Raw genomic sequence first — 19,423 nt, forward strand, 5'->3', positions numbered from 1 at the left:
ATTGTCTGCACCCCTCACATGTTGTGAAGAATTGTAGAATTTGCCGTACCTTCCCTTCAAAAACTATCAGGGATAGAGAGGCAAGGGTTCTTTTGTGGTTAAAATCATCTTCCACAGATGAGGACAAGGCCTCTACCTCCAGCAAGAGAGCCAGATCCAGAGAGAGCCAGATCCAGAGAGAGCTCTTCTCCTGAGAGGAAAAAAAAACTTAAACCCTCTCAAAGAGTCTCAGAACCCTCAAAGAGTGTATCGTCTCCTTCAGGACCGTCCACTGTGAGTACAACCCAGACTAAGACTGTTTCTCTGGTGTCTATTCATACTACTACTCATACTACTACTTTGACTTCTACTTCTTCAACTTCTTCTGCTCCGGTCACCGCTATTACTTCTCTTCTGGTGTCTGCTAAAATGTTGTCGTCGCCTGTGAAGCCTTGCTCGACTAAGGGCCAGTTGCCGTCGAGATCATCGTCGACTGTCCCGTCGACGAAGATCCCTTCAGCCATGTCCACGAAGGCACCGTCGACGAAATCAACAGGCCCGTCGACTACTGTTCCGTCGACGAAGATATCATCGGCCTCGGCGAAGAAGGTCTCGTCGACGAAGACACCATCGACGGCCTCGTCGACAAAGGACTCGTCGACGAAGACACCATTGACGACCTCATCGACGAAGAGTTCGTCGACGGTCTCGTCAGCGGCAACATCAATACCGTCGACGACCGCTCCATCGACGGAAATGTCCTTGACAATTCCAATGACAACAGGTTCATCGTCATAGACTTATATGAGAGCATTGACATCAGCTCATCTGCTGCACAGCACACCTCCGAAGAGGATGCAATCTACCCATTTTCAGATGAAAACTTATCAGAGAGACTACTATCACATTTCTCCACTCGTACCATCAAATCTTTTGGAGACATATGTGGATGAAGATTCAGATGACGGTGAAGAGGATGAGGGACCTTTTGGGGTTGCCCGTCACCCTTCACAATTGAATATCAAGTATCAGGAGGAGGATGAGTACGATGACCAGGGGCATTATGCGAATGAAGATTTGTCAATGCCATACCATTCGCCCCATACCAGACCCCCTCGTTCAGAGGACACAAGTCATCTACCGCCTACTTTAATTCAAGACTTATAAGCTATGCTGGCAGACTATCGCCAGAGATTTCCTCCGGCTCCAGTTGCACCTTCTGTGCCGACTGTCCCAGTTGACATGCCAAGGCCTCCTTCCCGCAAGCTTCATTGTCACCAAGGCAGGACACTGGCCCTACACCCCAAGTTCACACAGATACATCTTCTCATGATGGGGATGAGAGCAGGGAGGAGGGCGAGTTGCCGGATCATACTCCTACGGATCCGTGGGATGATTATGTCCTTTCTCATGCCTTCACCGCTTGTTCCACGCTGGTCAGATTCTCCTCCTGAGGATATTGGCGGATTTCATAATATTATGGACCGTGCGGCTAGTAGATTTGAATTGTCTGTCACAGTTGAGCAGTCTGACTATTTTTTGCATGACTTTAAGGAGGGGTATCGCAGAGTCACTAGAGCTATCCCTATTATTGATTACATATGGAAAGAGGGCCTCAACATCATGAAAACGCCTGCTTCCATTCTGGCAGTCTGTCGAGCTCCACCTGATACTCCATCTTGCTTAATAGGACACCCTCGACCGGACTCGGTCATATCTCAGCAGCACAACAGAGGTCCAAGAACCCTTCAACTCCTATTTCTACGCCACCTGACAAGGAAGGCAGGAGACTTGATGCAATAGGGAAGAAGTTCTCTGCAAATGCAGCAGCCTCCATTAAGGCAGCTAATTCGCTAGCAATTCTGGCCCGTTGTGAGATGTAGTCAGATCTGTCTGAGTTCCTTGATCTGATCCCTGAGGATAGTCAACAGGAGGTACGCAGAATCGTACTTGAGGGAGAAAGGGCGGCTTCGGAAATCATTGATTGTGCCCTTGATATTTCGAACACCAACTTTAGGCAATTGGCGGGAGCAGCAGTCCTTAGACGCCAAGGTTGGCTCAAAGCTACCACCTTCAGACCTGAGGTCCAAACGAAGATCTTGGACATGGCGTACGATGGGGATTCACTTTTTGGAAAACACATTGATGACGCTTTACTGGCAATAAAAACGGATACGGACACTGCCAAATCTCTAGGTACCCTACAATACAAGAGAGGGTCCTTTAGAGGAGCAAGAGGCCGTGGTTACTCTTCCAGAGGAAATTATTCCAACCAGCAAAATCAACAGTACCAGTCACAGTACAAAAAAACGTACTATCAATCATCCTACAGACAACCTGCCTCTGGTAGTTTCTCTCGTCAGGGAGGGAAACGGCACTCAAACAATCGAGGGCGTGATTCCAACAAGCGCCAATGAGCTTTGTCGGACGCCAGCCATTCATCCTCCCCTTCCCCTGGGCGCCAACATTTCTGCCTTTTACCAACAGTGGCGGAAAATAACTTCGGATCAGTGGGTCCTAGATCTTGTCAGGAATGGACACACTCTGGAGTTTTTACAGAAACCACCAACCGCGCCGCCCAGCGGCCCCTCTTCCCCTTGTCTTCACTTACTATTCAAAGAGGCCTTAAAGATGCTACACAAGAATGCGATAGAACGAGTTCCTGCCTCTCAGAAAGGGAAAGGATTTTACTCTCGCTTTATCCTCGTAGAGAAAAATTCAGGAGAGTGGCGTCCAATATTAGATCTGCTCAAAGTCAACAAATATCTGAAGAAACAGAGTTTTCGCATGGAAATGCTAACCGACATTCTGCATTGTCTCAACAAAGGCGACTTTATGGCTTCTCTGGATGGGAAGACGCCTACTTCCACATCCCTATTCACCCAAAACACCACGAGTACCTAAGGTTTGCAGTGGCTGGCGTCCACTTTCAATTCAAAGTGCTTCCATTCAGCCTGAAATAGGCGCCAAGAATATTTACCAAATGTTTAGCCCCGGTGGCGGCCATGCTGAGGTCACAGGGAATACAAGTTTTCCCATACCTCGACGACTGGCTACTAAAAGGACCATCAAGAAAAATTCCACAATGGGGGCGGTCAAGAGTTCCCTCTCCCTATTCTCAAATCTGGGACTGACCCTCAATTCGAACAAATCTCAGCTTCAACCTCGCCAAGAGTTGACCTTTCTGGGAGCGGTGTTGGACACATGCCAGTGCAAAGCGTTCTTGACTCAGGAGCGGCAAAACAAACTGCTAAAGCTGGCAAAACAAATATTTGCAAGAAGGTCACTTTCGGTTCGAACATTTGCTTCCCTTCTAGGGATGTGCTACTCTGCAATCAGCCTCATCCCTATGGCGAGACTCCGAATGAGGCCGCTGCAGGAGGAATTACTTCGACAGTGGAGGCAAGTCGACGGATCGTTCGACGACCACATCAAAGTAACATTCAAGGTGAAGCAAGCTCTTCTTTGGTGGTTCAAGGCGCACAATTTGTCGCCGGGCCTCGCATTTCTCCACGACATACCAGAGTTCATCCTGACAACAGACGCTTCCATGGAAGGTTGGGGAGGTCACCTCCAGGACCTTCAGATTCAAGGGCGGTGGTCTCCTCAGTACCGACAGAAGCACTCAACAGCCGGGAGCTGAAAGCCATTTTTCTATCCCTACAAGCCTTCCTTCCAAGGATTGCGAATTAGTCAGTGCTGGTGCGCACGGACAATACCACCAGCATGTATTCTATAAACAAACAAGGGGGAACGAAATCTCTCACCCTGTCGCTGGAAGCTCAAGAAATGTGGGAATGGGCCATACTTCATGGCATATCCCTCAGAGCAGAGCATGTACAAGGTGTCCAGAACTCTCTAGCCGACAACCTCAGCAGGGCTTTCACAGGCTGTCACGAATGGGAACTCGAGCAACAACAAGTGGAGAAGATCTTTCAAACATGGGGAACACCAACACTGGATCTGTTTGCCACGCAACAGAACAGCAACTGCCTATTTTATGCCAGCAGGTTTCCTCAACAGGGATCAAGGGGAAATGCCCTTTTGATTAAATGGTCCAGGATATTTGCATACGCTTATCCTCCCGCTCATTCCTAAAGTACTACAAAAGATGAAGAGGGAGCATTGCACTCTCATCCTCATTGCTCCCCTCATTGCTCCCCTTCTACTCTCTCAGCAGCTTCCACTTCGTCTCAAGTCGACTGTGTCAATGTTAACAAGAGAGGGGGGCCAGATCCGACACGTGGATCCTCAGTCACTGCACTTGCACGCCTGGCTCCTGACTTCTTAGAGTTCATGGATCTTAACATCTCCTCAGACTGCAGGGCGATCTTATCACAGGCCTGTGCGCAAAGTACCATCAAGACATATCGTTTTAAGTGGAATCGATTCTGTTCCTGGTGTGGAGAAAATAATGTTCATCCACTCCAAGCTCCACCTGAGGACATCCTTCCTTATCTGCCATGCTTAGCTAGGGCAGGACTGATTTTCACGTCCATTAAGGTACATCTGGCGGCAATATCCAGATTCAGAAAGACTTCCAACAAACCATCTTTATGTTCATCATCTTTGATCAAACAATTCCTTAAAGGGCTATTCTGAGCTTTTCCTCCAGTTCGGCCTCCTCCTCCTGAGTGGGATCTCAATATCGTTTTGTTCCAACTTCTAAAAAGGACTTTTGAACCTATTCACAAGGCAAAGCTAAAGTTTCTAACTTGGAAAGTGGCTATCTTACTGGCTCTCACCTCAGCCCGCAGAGTCAGTGAGATACAGGCCTTCACGATTGCACAGCCTTTCTTATAATTCTCTAGAGACTTTGTGACGCTTAGAACCAACCCAAGATTCATCCCAAAGGTGCCGACCCAATTCCACATCAATCTACCTTTCAAGCTCAAGACTTTTTTCCCGGATCCTAAAACTCAGGCAGAGAAGGTTTTACATTCCCTAGATGTGAAACGGTGTCGGAAGTTCTATCTTCAAAAAACAAAGGACATATGCAAATCTAATCAGCTTTTTGTTGCTTATGGTCAAACCACCTTGGGTCAGGCTGTAACAAAGGCAACTATAGCTAGATGGTTGTCATCTACGATTCTCTTCTGTCATGACAAAGCTAACAAACCTTTAACAAGAAAGGTTAAAGCGCATTCCACCAGAACAATGTCGGCGTTGACGGCCCTTTTCGCTGGAGTGACGCTGGAGAACATTTGCCAAGCTGCTACGTGGAAAAGTGTGCACACTTTTACGAAGCACTACTGTCTGCAGTCGGCAACTCAGGATGATATCGCAGTTGGGGAAGCGGTGCTGCAGCATCTTCTTCACTAAGGTTAGACTATTTATAGTCTCTTATTCTTCTTTTTACTGTTTTAAGCATATGTATTTCATTATGATGTTTTAATCTTTTCAAACGCTGTCCTATTCTGTAATGTACTTTATGAAGGTTTTTTGATGCATATGTTATGTAAACAAGTTTGTGCTCTATAACCTTCCAGGTTGTGTGGGGGTGTATACGATTTATTTTGTCTCCCACCTTCCTCTAACGACAGATATGATGTCACTGCTTGCTACTCTGATTCAGGCATGTGAATCTATGAAATATACCCCAATACTGGATAAGAAAACAAGTTACTTACCTGTAACTACGGTTATCCAGTATTGGTATCTTTCATAGATTCACATGCACCCACCCTCCTCCCTGGCAGGGCAGTTCTGTTTTATGGATACTTATTCTCACTTGTGCTGGGAAAATCTGAGGAGAACTGCCTGAGCTAGGACGGTTCTAGAGGGTGAGGACAGCTGATTGGCTGAGGCTACTATTTCAGGTCTTTTTACATAATGAGGTAGATAGGCTGCTTAGTTTTTTGGCCTAGTTAGGCCTTTAGGCTTTTCCAGCCTACTACAAGAAAGTTTTTAGGCACTGCTATTGTATATATTTTTACTGTGGGACTCCCACCTCGAAGACGGGGAATGATTCAGGCATGTGAATCTATAAAAGATACCAATACTGGATAACCGTAGTTACAGGTAAGTAACTTGTTTGCTTACCAACTAGAGAATAGACCTTTACCTAGTAGACCCAAGGCCCATTTCACAAGAGGAAAAGCAGCCACTACAGCTTGGTTTAGAAATGTTCCAATCACTGAGATTTGTAGAGTTGCTATCGGGCAATCTGTTCATACATGCACTAAACTCAGATTCAGATACTCAGACAGAAGTCAAACTAGGACAAGAAGCACTCTACGCTATTTATATGTGTATAGTTATGACCATGTTTCCATTGGAAGACATTTTTTCACTTGCCTATAACTTTGCCACCGTTTGAAGAATATTTGTGATTTTATTTTTTTTAAAAGAAGTGCCCGGTGATTCTAGTTGTGCATGTAAAGTTTCAGGGCGATCCGTCAAGCAGGGGCCGAGAAAAAGGAGAAGGGCAAACAGTGTTTTTCCCATGTTAATTCCTATAGGGATGTTGGACATGAGTACAGCCCAACTGCTGGAGGAATTACATCAAATTTGGCAGAATGGTAGCTTTTGGTCCACAAAGACTGCTTTTTGTCACTGACCATGTAATGAGTGATGAAATATGTGGTCATAAGTAGAGCATTGTTGGGGTGCAAGTTATAGTGGTGCTGTTCTTCAACCAATAGGCCACTCCACCCTCTAAGCTCTGGTGGCCTCAAGAATTGAATCCCTTCCTGAGCCAGTAGACTCTGTCAGAAACTTGGAATTAGGATTTGACAATGATCTTTCTTGCAAGTCTCAGATCCGGCAAGTCTCCTCCTCCTGCTTCTGGAAACTTTGCACCCTGCGGAAGTTCCTCCATTTCCTCCCAATGGACTGCACAAGGACGGTGGTTCATGCCTTAATTACATCCCATCTGGACTATGCCAGTGGTCTTTATCTGGGCCTCCCTGCATATCTGATTCACATACTGCAAATGATACAGAATGCAGCAGCGAGACTGATCTGCAAGGTGCCTTAGCGTCACTCCATCACTCCCCACCTGAGAAGTCTCCATTGGCTGCACATCATGACGAGAATAGAATTCAAGGGACTCACCCTGGCTTAGAGCAACCACGGGCCGATGCCCGGCCTACTTGAGAGGCCGGTTCAAACACTATCACCATGACTGGGCCTTGAGATCTAACCACCTGAAGCTCCTCCCTGCTTTTGGAAGGCGTGGGTTGGCGGTAGAGCTTACGTGGTTAGGATGGCAAAACTTTGGAATACCATGTCACTCCCGCTCTGCCTGACTAAACCAGAACCTGCTGTCAGGCGAGATTTAAAAACCTGGCTCTTCAACCAAAATTAAGTTTGTGTGTGTCCTTTGTTATTCGACTGCTTTAGCACCGGGACACCTCGGTTGGAGGTAGCTGCGCGCTAAACAAGTTTCAAAATAAATAAATAATTAGAATAGTTAGCTCAGGTAGCTATTGCTGCTGAATTTCACTGGTTTTGTATGAGTGAAATATGAACCTCACTATAACGTCACAAAATAAGGGCTATTATTCCTAGAGAAGGAGAAAATATATATATATATATAGGCTGGTTCTGTGAGACTAGAGCAAAGGCACGGGGCAGTCAACAAGACTCTCTCATGTTGCCCTCACACATTCTCAAGGGGATGCTTCATCATTGGGTGTTTGCTCCTCGTTGGATTAGCGATGCAATTTCCAACGTGTCCTCCAAGGGGTCACATTAGCGGAGATCTTTTATTAAAAAAGCCATATGATGAGTGCAAGGAAGATTGTAAGTGGGGTGGTGTGATAAGTTTAAAGATGTGAATTAAGCTTATAAGGGAGGTCACAAACTATTTTTTAATAGCTGGACCGCGCTTTCAGATTAAAAGCCTTTACAGCTAAATGCTACCAGTGGGGTCCTAGGGTACCCTGGTAGTTGCATGTGAGTCCCCTCCCTAAGGTTTCACTCTGAGTAATTAGTCAACATGTTTCGCACCCATGGTGGTAAGGAGGATCCGTGGTGCTTCGTCTGGACATAGGAAGTGATTAATCTACCCCACAAATGTATCAAAGTGGTGACCCTAATGTGCAACCTACTTTACTGCGGTTCACTATCCAACCTAAGTAAGGAGTTTTAAATACCTACTCTGTGAAGCAGAGGTGCTGCGCTCAGTTGTGCTAGAGGTTAGAAGAGTGCAGACTTGTTCTCTGAATCCCCGGAAGTAAGGAGCACAGGCTCTGGACCTCCAAATCCATCTCATAGCCCCCTCCCCACATTCTTCCTCTGTTTAGGAAACCTTTTGAGATGCCCTAACTATAACATCCCTGTAACCTTTGTTTTTTTCTGTGAATGTGAATTTCTAGGTTTAAAATATTTTTTATTACCGGTCAACTTTGAGAATGTGGGTTGTGGCTGTATAAGTCGTTGAGTGGGTGTGTGAGTGGCTGTATGGGTCTGTGAGTGGGTGTGTGAGTTGCTGTATAAGTCTGTGACTGGGCATGTGAGCGAGTGGGCCTGTGAGTTGGTGCATGAGTGTCCTGAGTAGGAGTGTGTCTGAGTGGGTGCATGATTGTGTCTGGGTCTGTGACTGGTTGAGAGAGTGTCTGAGTGGGTTTTTGAGTTCCTACATTAATGTGTGTCACTCTGTGAGTGAGTGTATGAGTGTCTGAATGAGTCTGTGAGTGGGTGCATGAATCTCCAAGTAGGTCTGTGGGTGGCTGTGAGAGAGTATGAGAGGTTCTGTAGGTGGGTGCATGCATGTCTGAGTGGGTCTGTGAGTGTGTGTACTTGCCTCAGTGGATGCATGAATGGTTCTGTGAGTGTCTGAGTGAGTCTGTGAGTGTGTGCATGAGTGGGGTTGTGACTGGGTGCATGAGTGTCTGAGTGGATCTTTGAGTCAGTGTACGTGCCTGAGTGGATGCACGAGTGTCTGAATGGGTTCGTGAGTGTCTGAGTGTGTCTATGAGTGGGTGCCTGAACGATTGAGTGTGTTTGTGAGTCGCTTTGAGAGTGTCTGAGTGGGTATGCGAGTGCCTCAGTGGGTGTATCAGTGTCTGAGTGGATCTCTCGAGTGGCAATGTGAGTGCCTAAGTGGGTTGTCAGTAGCTGTGTCAGCGACTGGGCAACAATGGAGCGGCTCTTGCCCCATTATCCATTCAGGGTTCACAGTTTTGCACAAAATGTCTACTCAAGTGAAGTACTTTCTTTTAGTTAGGATGTCCTCATATGCCTTGTTACCAAACTCATGGAAAACTGGGCCCTTTTGGAAATTCTTTCCATAATCCTGGCAAAAGGCAGGAAGTTCTTTGCATACTATTAAAGTGGGCTGGGAGGCCTGCTCAGTTATTAGAAGGGGAAATGCCTGTGCGGCCCGCCTCCCCAAGCCGATTTTGGCTCCGGGGACCCAATCTCCCAACCTTCTCAGCTCCCGCTTGCCTGGAGTGTGGAGCTCGTGTTTGTTCTGACTTGACGGGAGCTGTCACTGATCCAGGACACTGCGTCCCCCAGCTGGGGCCAGGGCACCCAGAGACACATGGCCGGGCCCCAGGGAATGGTGTCCCTGAATCTCAAATCAGCCTGGGTAGGGGGGGGCTGCACTGCTTCCCTCCCACATTACATTTTGTTCGGAGGATAGGGTCCCCAGGGCCGAAATCGGCCAGGGGAGAGGAGCTGCATGGCACCCCTCCCCTTTGCAGAGGAGGGCAGAAAAATGAGCAAAACGGTAGGGTAGAAAATAGAACAGAAAGGGCAAAAGTAGGCAGAAAAAGCAGGACGGGCAAAACGGAGGTTAAAAAAAAGAGCAGAAAAAAACTAAATGGAGGGCAGGAAAACAAACAGAAAAAGCCAAAACGGAGCACAGAAAAATGATCAGGAAAGGCAAAACTGAGCAGAAAGGGTAAAACAAAGGGCTGAAAAACTAGCTGGAAAAGAAAAACAGAGGCAGAAAAAAGCAGGATAGACAAAACAGAGCAGAAGACTGCAAAACAGAGCACACAGACATTCCCACTCAGAAATGCATTCAGAATCACGCACCCACTCAGACCCACTAAAACATTCAAACCCACTCACACACCCTCTCACAGACCTGCTCAGACATGCACCCACTCACAGACCCTTTTAGACACTCATGCACTGCTCACACACCACTCACACACCAACTAGAACACCCACTTGGACTCATGCACCCACTCAGACCCACCCAGAGACTCTCAAACTCAGTCACAGACCCACTGAGACTCATGCAGTCACGCAGACCAACTCAGAGAATCATGCACCCACTTAAAGACCCACTCAGAGACTCACACACCCACTCATAGATATACTCAGTGCTCATGCACTCACAGACCCACTCAGAAACTCGTGCACTTACAGACACACTCTGAGACTCATGCACTCACAGACCCACTCTGAGACTCATGCACTCACAGACCCACTCTGAGACTCATGCACTCACAGACCCACTCTGAGACTCATGCACTCACAGACCCACTCTGAGACTCATGCACTCACAGACCCACTCTGAGACTCATGCACTCACAGACCCACTCTGAGACTCATGCACTCACAGACCCACTCTGAGACTCATGCACTCACAGACCCACTCTGAGACTCATGCACACACAGACCCACTCTGAGACTCATGCACACACAAACCCACTCTGAGACTCATGCACACACAGACCCAGTCAGAGACTTGTGCACTAACAGACACAGTCAGAGACTCATATACTCACAGACCCACTCAGAGACTCATGCACACATAGACCCACTCAGACTGATGGCTCACAGACCCACTCAGAGACTCGTGCACTCACAGACCCACTCAGAGACTCGTGCACTCACAGACCCACTCAGAGACTCGTGCACTCACAGACCCACTCAGAGACTCGTGCACTCACAGACCCACTCAGAGACTCGTGCACTCACAGACCCACTCAGAGACTCGTGCACTCACAGACCCACTCAGAGATTCATGCACTCAGACTTACTCGGAAATTCATGCACTCACAGACTGGCTTAGAGACTCATGCACTCACATACCCATTCAGACTCATGCACAGACTCACTCAGACACTCATGTAATCACTTACAGACCCAATCACCCTCTCACTGACTCACTCACCTACTTACAGATCCACTCAGAAACTCATGCACTCACATACTGACTCACACTTCCGTAGGCACTCGCAAAGTCACTCACACTCTTAATACCCACTCACAGACTCATACAAACACTCACAAACCCACTGGCTGACCCTTTCAGACACTCTGACACCCACTTACAGACCTACTGAGACACTAATGGACTCACACACACTCACTGTCAATCTTGACTGGTTATAGTTATGAAATGCAATTTAAAAAACCTTAGAAATCCACTTAAAAAAACCTAAGGTTACAGTGATCTTACAGTTAGGAAATGACATTAAAAACCTTAGAAATTCTCTGAAAAAAAACAAAGGTTACAGGGATATTGTAGTTAGGCTCAGATGTCACTCATACAAAACCATAGAACTTCAACAGTATATTTACCTCCGCTAACCATAACTTATGCCGCCGCAATGCACTGCTTAGGACTTCACATATTACATCACTCATGACATGGTCAGTGACCTCTTGCTTTGCTCTTTATTGTGAGCTCTTCAGAGAGGTGTAGCTTTGTCCAGACACAAGGTAGCACCCATTAAAAGTCAAACCATTACCCTTTCAGGCTTAAGAGTGATGCATACATTATGCATGAAAAGAAGCAAGGAACCTAAAATTGGATAGGGAATGGAGTGTCATAGAGTGGAGGGACGTACAGCATAGTAGCATACAGTGACGCAGCGGAGAGGCATACATTGGAGTGGTGTAAAGTGTAGTAGAGTGGAGTGGCATAAACTGGAGTAGATTGGCATGGAGTGGGTACAGTCAAATAGTGTATAGTGGAGTGGCACAGGCTGTAGTGGCGTACAGTTGCCTAGCATGTCGTACAGCAGAGTGGAGTGACGTACAGTTGAGTGGCATGTCTGCCTTTACAAAAGTGAAAGGCATCCATGTTGTTTTTACCACACCTTTTCTGTGTTGTGGGTTAGGGACTTAGATCTAGGTAAATGGTAGGTGTTATTGCTGTTCCCTACCTAATAGCAATTAGTGTTAATAGGTAAGGAAATATATGTATATATATTTTTTTTAAAAAGATTTACGGACTACAGCGCTAGTACCTAGAAAGTCCTGCAGTAGTTACAGGGGAAAAAGATGTTAAAAAAATATATATACACTTTAGTGCACTATATAAGTAAAATATAGTGGAGTACTGTGTATTTTTAATTTTGTAGGAAATTTATGGCTTACGTTTTTTTTTATTTGTAGGAATTATCGTGCTACTCTGTATACTTTTTTTTAAAGAATCGGATATGTTAAAATTTGATAATGCACTGTAGTACACCATATTTGTGAACTAGAGTGTAGTACAGCGTATTTTTAGTTTTTTCATATCGAATTCTTTAAGTATCGAGGTTCTTCCTAGGTAGTACCACTGTACACTTTTAAAAAAATATATAGAAACTTATAAATAATTTTCCATACTATTATCACTTTTTTAAAGTGTGAACAGATGGGGAAAATATATAAAACCTACTACTTCCCTAGATCTATGTCTCTAACCAGGATCACAGCCCAAGTGTGCATAAGGGTGCCTTTATCTGTTCTAAAATCGATCATTGGCCAACCACATAATGCTTTATTATTGACATGTACTGCGTAAAAACTGTATACAAATACCATAACGTGCAGAAACAGTTAAATGAGTCTTAACTACCTGTAATTATTATGGACCACATTGTGTTCCATATTATCGTTTTCGTTGGTCCCTGCCTCATTTCAGACGTAGACTGACCATGTGTAAATCTCTTGTTCCTTGTTCTGAAAAGGGATAGTCCAGCTAAACTAGCCAGTAGCAGTCATGCTTCTGGGTCCACAGCTTGACATATCAATTCTTCTTACTGGAAACAGCCATCCTTAATGTCATATCCAAGCCGAAAAGCAAATTAATACATTTTTTTATTTTTTATCTCGCTGATATTGCCACATATGAAGAAATGTTTTCTGCAGATTTTGTTGTCAGATTTAAATAATTTGTGTTTTCTCTCCCTTAGGATGGCAATGAGTCTGATGAATTCATGTAACCTACACTTTGCGAACATGTGCTGTTTTAAAGACCTCGGAGTCTTGGACAGAGTAAATGTTTTGGTTGTGTGTACGAATGCCGAAGTGGAGTTACAGCGCCTGAGAATCTCCTTTGTCAATGGCCTGCACTATGCCAAAGGGCATAGCAGCACAGCAGCGTTGCGAGTACATAAAGGCTACTGTTCTTACATGCCAATTATCTCCTTCGAGGATGGGGAACTGGAATCTACAGAATATTGTGTTTTTTCTGGACACTTCAAGTATTGAGCTATTGGATTGATTCACCAGGAGCTGACAAGTGTAAGGCATTTAATCTTTCACCGGTTCTTCTGGTCCAAGTCTTTGAGGGATTATGGCAAAGGAGTCATCTCTGTACTTCGAGGTATTTCATAACTCAATTTTTAGTTAAGGTAGAGAGAATAGGAAATCCTGAAATGTATCTGTATCTGACTACAATGGATCTAGGAAAAGTACCATGTAAAATAAATTCACAGCACCTGCTAAAGCAATTCAGATTCATAGTCTGTTCAGCTCTTCCCTTCGCCTAATTCATACTACTGACATGGGAGTGCCAGATACGCAAAGAAATGGTGGCAGGACGGAGACTGGTAGATTGGCACAGGGCTACTGACTGCTTAATAAGAGTTAACAATAGCAGTTTGTCCCAAGGGCTCACCCTGCTATTGTCCATTCAAGTGTTCCCGTGTGTGTGGGTTGCAGAACTCTTCTCCTTCACCCGCTTTATCCTTCCACTGCGATAGAGAATCCATCCTCCATACGAGGACCAAAGGGCCACCCAAAACCCCCTACATAACCATCATCTCTTTACCAGGCAGACATTGCAGATGCATGATGTCCAGGAAGGACTCTGGCTTCATTGTATTCTGGCATGTCCAATGTGATCACTTGCCATTCAACCTAGGGGTACAAATCGAGCAGCATAGTTACTATACTCTATGATTGGTACATTGGATATCGCTAGCTGCAGTGCTCGCTTGAATATTTTGAAGCTGTACAAATTCCTGTTCTTGCAGTATGTATACATGATATCAATACACAGATTCAACCCAAATGAGTTCCAAACCATTATAGCTTCCTTGGATAACATCTTTTTGAAGGTAGTAGGTTCTTACAGTCCATTGCCAGAAGCAGTATAGCACCTGCACTGTATTTTTTAATGCCACTAGCTGTAGATTCCAATGATGGAGATGAGATTCAACCCTTCCCACTCCCTTCCTACTGTCCTTTCAGTGCTATTTTTACATCACAGTTGTGAGAGGTTCAGATAATGGGAGAAGTGCACTCGAAAGGCAATGTCATGGCATAGGGAGATGTTACTGGTGCAACAGAATGCCTTCTTGATGTATGCCTCAGGGTACAACCACCAAACCAAACCTTCTCCGAGAGCAAAAACACAGTCTGCCTTTGGAAGATCTGAACACATTATTTTAGCTGATGTCTTATCATATCGGTTACTAGAAGAAAACATCTGACCAATCGCCTCCATGTAAAGTCCTAGTCTCAAACATTACAAGTACAACATTCCTCGCCACATTTGAACAATAGGGCATGTCATTTTGTACCTTTATAAGGAGCACACTTGTTTTATACTGCATTCCCCATTAGGCACAATCCAGGTAATTGTATTAACTGCTGATGGGGCTCTTGTTGGAACTGCGCCATCTTAAGGCGATATGACATCTTTCAATCATGTTAGTGCATGCAATTACATTGATACCCAGTGTGTGGGGCAATAGTTGTACTAAATCCATGAAACTGACTTTCTTCATTGGAACTGAGAAAGTCTGATTAAGTATTGGATCATTAAACCTATGTTCCCCGTGTTCAGAGAGAACAAGCTTTCTGCGTTCTCGTATTATTAGAAAATGTGTGAATCTGTAGTGCAGAAAAGCTATACTAGTATTCTTTAGTCTTTGAGTAAATTGGTTTCCTTTATACTTGACACCTATTCACTGGACTTACAATAGCTTCCACTACTGGGAGTACATTTGGATTCACAATAAAAACGTCAATAGTAGACATGCTCATTGTTGGAGTTGTAATGAAAAAATAGGGGAAGGTTGAAAGTACATTTCAGATCGCAGGCAAAGTATATACACAAAATGATAAACAATACTTTAATCATTAAGCTTTTTCAATAAGGTGTTTACTAACTGCTGAGGTAATATGACTGAAAGGTAGGGGCCATGATTTTCAGCCTTAGACCTCTATGTTCTTGGGAACTATTTGCAAACTCACCTTTTTATGACATCGGTTTTACTTACTTTAAAAGTACCAGTTTGCCCGTTTCTCCATTCTTGCGCACTGAAGATAATTCTAAGCAGGATGCAAAACATCCTGAAACGCGACTCAATTAAGTTCTACTAGAACAGAACTTGCAATCCATTCCTGGCTAGTCTACCCTTTTATAAATGTTGGATTTTGTTGAGGCATTAGACTCGATAAAATAGTTTCTAGATGTGATAGTGTTAACAGTATAGAGAAAATAAAAAAAAACACAAAAGCTACATGTAGCAAAATTGTAGTGTGAGGAAAGATTAAACCAAAATAAACACACATTTTCTAAGCTGTGACACAAGTTAATTTGTCACAGCCTAATATTCTGGCGATCTACCGTACAAAATTAGGAATGTTCTAATCTTGGCCACTTGAGGAGAAACTAACAGGTACACTTTTTTCTATATGAAACTTTCCTCGTAGCTTCCCATCCATAGTGTTATTGTGTGTCATGTAATCATCAAGCTAGCGCTTTTAGGAGTTCTGAAACCTTAGTTTATTGTGCATAAGACTGTCGCACACAGTTCTAGAACAGATGACCTGCCGTTGATCCACAAATAGGTTTCACGCGGCTTTCTTTGTCGCTTACTAGTTAATGATCATAGATGTTATTCAAGGAATATTCGCAATATGTATTCTTTTGAATAGCTTCCTTCTTTCTTTTGATGTTTTTTTTGTTGGCATGGACTGACTGAAATATCAGTGGTTGGTGGTGTTCTCACACTGGATTTACTATTGAATACATTGTGTGACTTATTGGCTAGATTATATGGTGTGGCTGACATTTGAGGTGACACTTGTCATATTCAATGTTTAGACTCAATACCCAACGCTGACATGCATTCTGAGTATCACAAAGAAGAATTCTCCTTTCTAGAAGCTCTTATTTAAATCAATGAATGTCTGCCTTTATGATGTATTTAATGGACCAGCTTACATTTCCTGTTCAGTTGAATGTTTGTCTTAATAATTTCTCCTTTCATGTGATGTTAGAGATCACAATTTCAAGTACTTACGCATGGCGGTGGGAGTGAGGAATTTGAGGGATTACATATTAGTAATACATTTAATTTCTGTAAGTTGCATGAGGGCTCCAGCGAATGCTATAAATGGTTGATTTACCCTCTTGCAATAGGCATGACCTCATAAGATTATAGACTTAAAGGATAGGTGATCTGGAATAATGTGATTGGCCCAACAAGTCCGTCAGTTATGGAATCTTGTTGCTAAGGAATCTTTAATCTATTCCTTGTGTGTGATACTCTGAGAATGCTGTAATCAATTCATAACGTCCATAACAAGTGACAAATTGCAGAGCAAGAACTAAAGGGAATAAAATATACATTACCTCAAGATAAGGCATGTCAAATTGGCATTGTGCCTGCATGGTCGGGGAAGGATTGCATAATCTCCAGGAGTTACGTAGCTAGAATTTGCAACAGAATTATTTGCTTCTGCATGCAGAGAGTGTTTTTCCTTTCTGATCGAATCCTAATCTTTGCTTTAGGTGGGTACATTTGGTCATTTGTCATGCTTATGTTTCCTGTAATTAACGCTTTTGAAGGGTTACTCATCTTAAGAAGAATAGGCTGTAGAAATACAAAAGGAAAATGCAGGTCACTGAAGGAATATGAGCATAGAATCGCAAAAAATAACAATGCTATAGAAAGGAGTACTAATCGTTTTATTTCCACAATAATTAATCAAGCAGTTCTTGCTCGATCATTAATTTCATATGGATTCAAGTTTAGCAAATATTTGGAACACTATAATAGGTTTACCACCCCAATGTGTGACCGTCTCCTTCAGGCTGTTTGTACAAGGCTGCAAATAAGAGATCTGCAAAATTTTTCAATAGTTGAATGCACATTGATGATACCCTATTAAAGCTTGGAGTGAATATCTGACCATAAAATGTTTTGAAAAATATGGTCTTGTTTTAACATGTTAAGAACAAGAAAGGACTCTAATTCAGAAAAGCTGGTTAGTAAAATATAAAGCAGACTCTAAAGAGAAGGTTCATGGTTGTACAACCCCAGACAAGGGCCAGATGTACAAAGCCATAATGAAATTGCAAACCCTACAATTCCCAGCCTCAGAGAGTTTGCGACTGAAAAATGGCCTTTGCTATAAATTAAATCCATTTTGTGAGGCGAAAAAACCTTTCTGAGTTGCAGTATGAGTTTTGCGATTCATTTCAAATTGTAGTTGAAAGAGGGTGTGAAAGGGGTGCCCCAACTTCCAAATTGCGAGTCACAATGGTATTTATCATTGGTTTGCAACTGCAATTTTATTTGAAAACCATTAATCAGTTACTGATTTGCCAAGGGGAGAGTTTCCCTCTCCAATAGATTCCCAGACATATTTTTTCTATATATTTTTTTATGCAGCACCTATCCCTTAACACCTTCAATGCTAAAGGTATTGCTGCATTTTCTGATTTACGATTGTTCATGACGAGCTCAGCTCGTCATGAGCACAGCTCAACCGTGCCTCATGACGAGCTCAGCTCGTCATGAGCATCGAAGGGGTTAAGGACCATGTGCTGCCTTAAAAATTTTTATTAAAACCCTTGGGAATACAAACCCAGTGGTGGTTTACAGTTGCTTGCAGTCGGCCTTCCCTGTGTTTGTAGACAAACACAGAAGTGGATAGCAGCTTGACTAATTAATTTTTATTAGGCAGGTCGTTCTGCGACTGGAGATTTTGCAATCCAACCCATTACTACATAGGACGAAACACAAAATCAGACCAGGTCGCACAACGCTAGTGAGCAATAAGGAAACCTTTTTCTGACCTGTCTCTTCTATTTTGACTCCCAAATTCAGAGATTTCCAATACAGTACATATAGGTGTCAAAGATATCTGAACGGGCCTACAGGATTGTGAGTAAGATGCATTGCTTTGAAACATAATTATTTTTGATATGATGGACGGAAATGCGTGGTTTGAAGTTACATGTGCGAACACGGATTGAAAGGAAATGTATACTATTGAAATTTGATTGTGAATTCAGAATGTACATGTATATTTAAATACAAACAATGTGTTTATTGTTCGCTCCAAAATCTTAGCAAGTGTCTCGATAATTTAAATGATTTAGAAGGATTGCATCAAGCTGAATAGTCATAGAAACATGCTTTAGATTGAATAGTTCATCAAAAATAACAATTAGAAAAGACCAGAAAAAAAGTACATGTACATGGGAAAGACGTAAGATAAAACCTCACTCAATAGGAATTTTATAAATACCTCAGTTGCATGACAATGTAATGAAATCACAGATAAAACTGAACTGCATATCCATATGTAAAAGTGGCACAGAACCTCGGTGATTATCATCACACTGAAAAAAATAAACAAAGAGAGAACTGTACATTTTGCTTTGGTCCCACAATATCATTTGCTGCTGAGTTTAAGAAAAATTGTAACTCCCTGGGGTTGTTTATCCCCTATTTATTGCATTATTTTCATTATTGCACATGTATGTCCGTTACAACAGTTATAAAAAAATAAACATTTTATACATCTGTTTGAGTTTTCTTATTTTTTTCTATTTTATCCTTTTTCTCCATTGTATGTTTTCCCGCTTTTGCGACCAGTTTCTGATTTTCACTTGTACCTCTATGTAAACTATTGTAAGCACATGTAATAACATTTTCATTGCTTTTTCTCGTAAACGTCTATGAAGATATCATGGATCAAAATTCTTGATTTCTAGAACATGGAGTGCGTTTAGTGGGATCTGTCTTTAGGTTCTTCTGTTGATACATAGACATTTGGGATTCCTTCTGGGCCTGTAACTTCTCATATGCATTCCTTGCCATATTTAGCGAATATCCTTAAGATTTGTAGAGTTTTTAATGTCTTTTCATCTCATCAGTATTGTGGTAGATATGTTTCAACATTACTGTTTTTTTTTCTTACTGTGCCATTGTTTTTATTTTAAAAGAATAAATTGCTTGGATTTGAACTGTCTGTCTTTGTAAGCCATTCTAGCTCTGAATTATGGCACATTATT

At 43.1% G+C, this 19,423-nt stretch overlaps 1 protein-coding gene across 1 annotated transcript in view; it reads left to right on the forward strand.

Annotated features, from left to right (window-relative positions):
- The window catches only part of CCDC25 (coiled-coil domain containing 25), a 193,863-nt gene extending 174,931 nt beyond the window's left edge, over positions 1–18,932 (forward strand). The window contains exon 9 of the mRNA XM_086928051.1: positions 13,074–18,932. Coding sequence (XP_086784177.1) covers positions 13,074–13,103 — 30 coding nt within the window. The 3' untranslated portion in view covers positions 13,104–18,932. The remainder of the gene's footprint in view (positions 1–13,073) is intronic.
- Positions 18,933–19,423: the final 491 nt, after the last annotated feature.

Source organism: Lissotriton vulgaris, chromosome 6, assembly GCF_964263255.1.
Source record: "Lissotriton vulgaris chromosome 6, aLisVul1.2, whole genome shotgun sequence".
NCBI classification, from domain to species: domain Eukaryota; kingdom Metazoa; phylum Chordata; class Amphibia; order Caudata; family Salamandridae; genus Lissotriton; species Lissotriton vulgaris.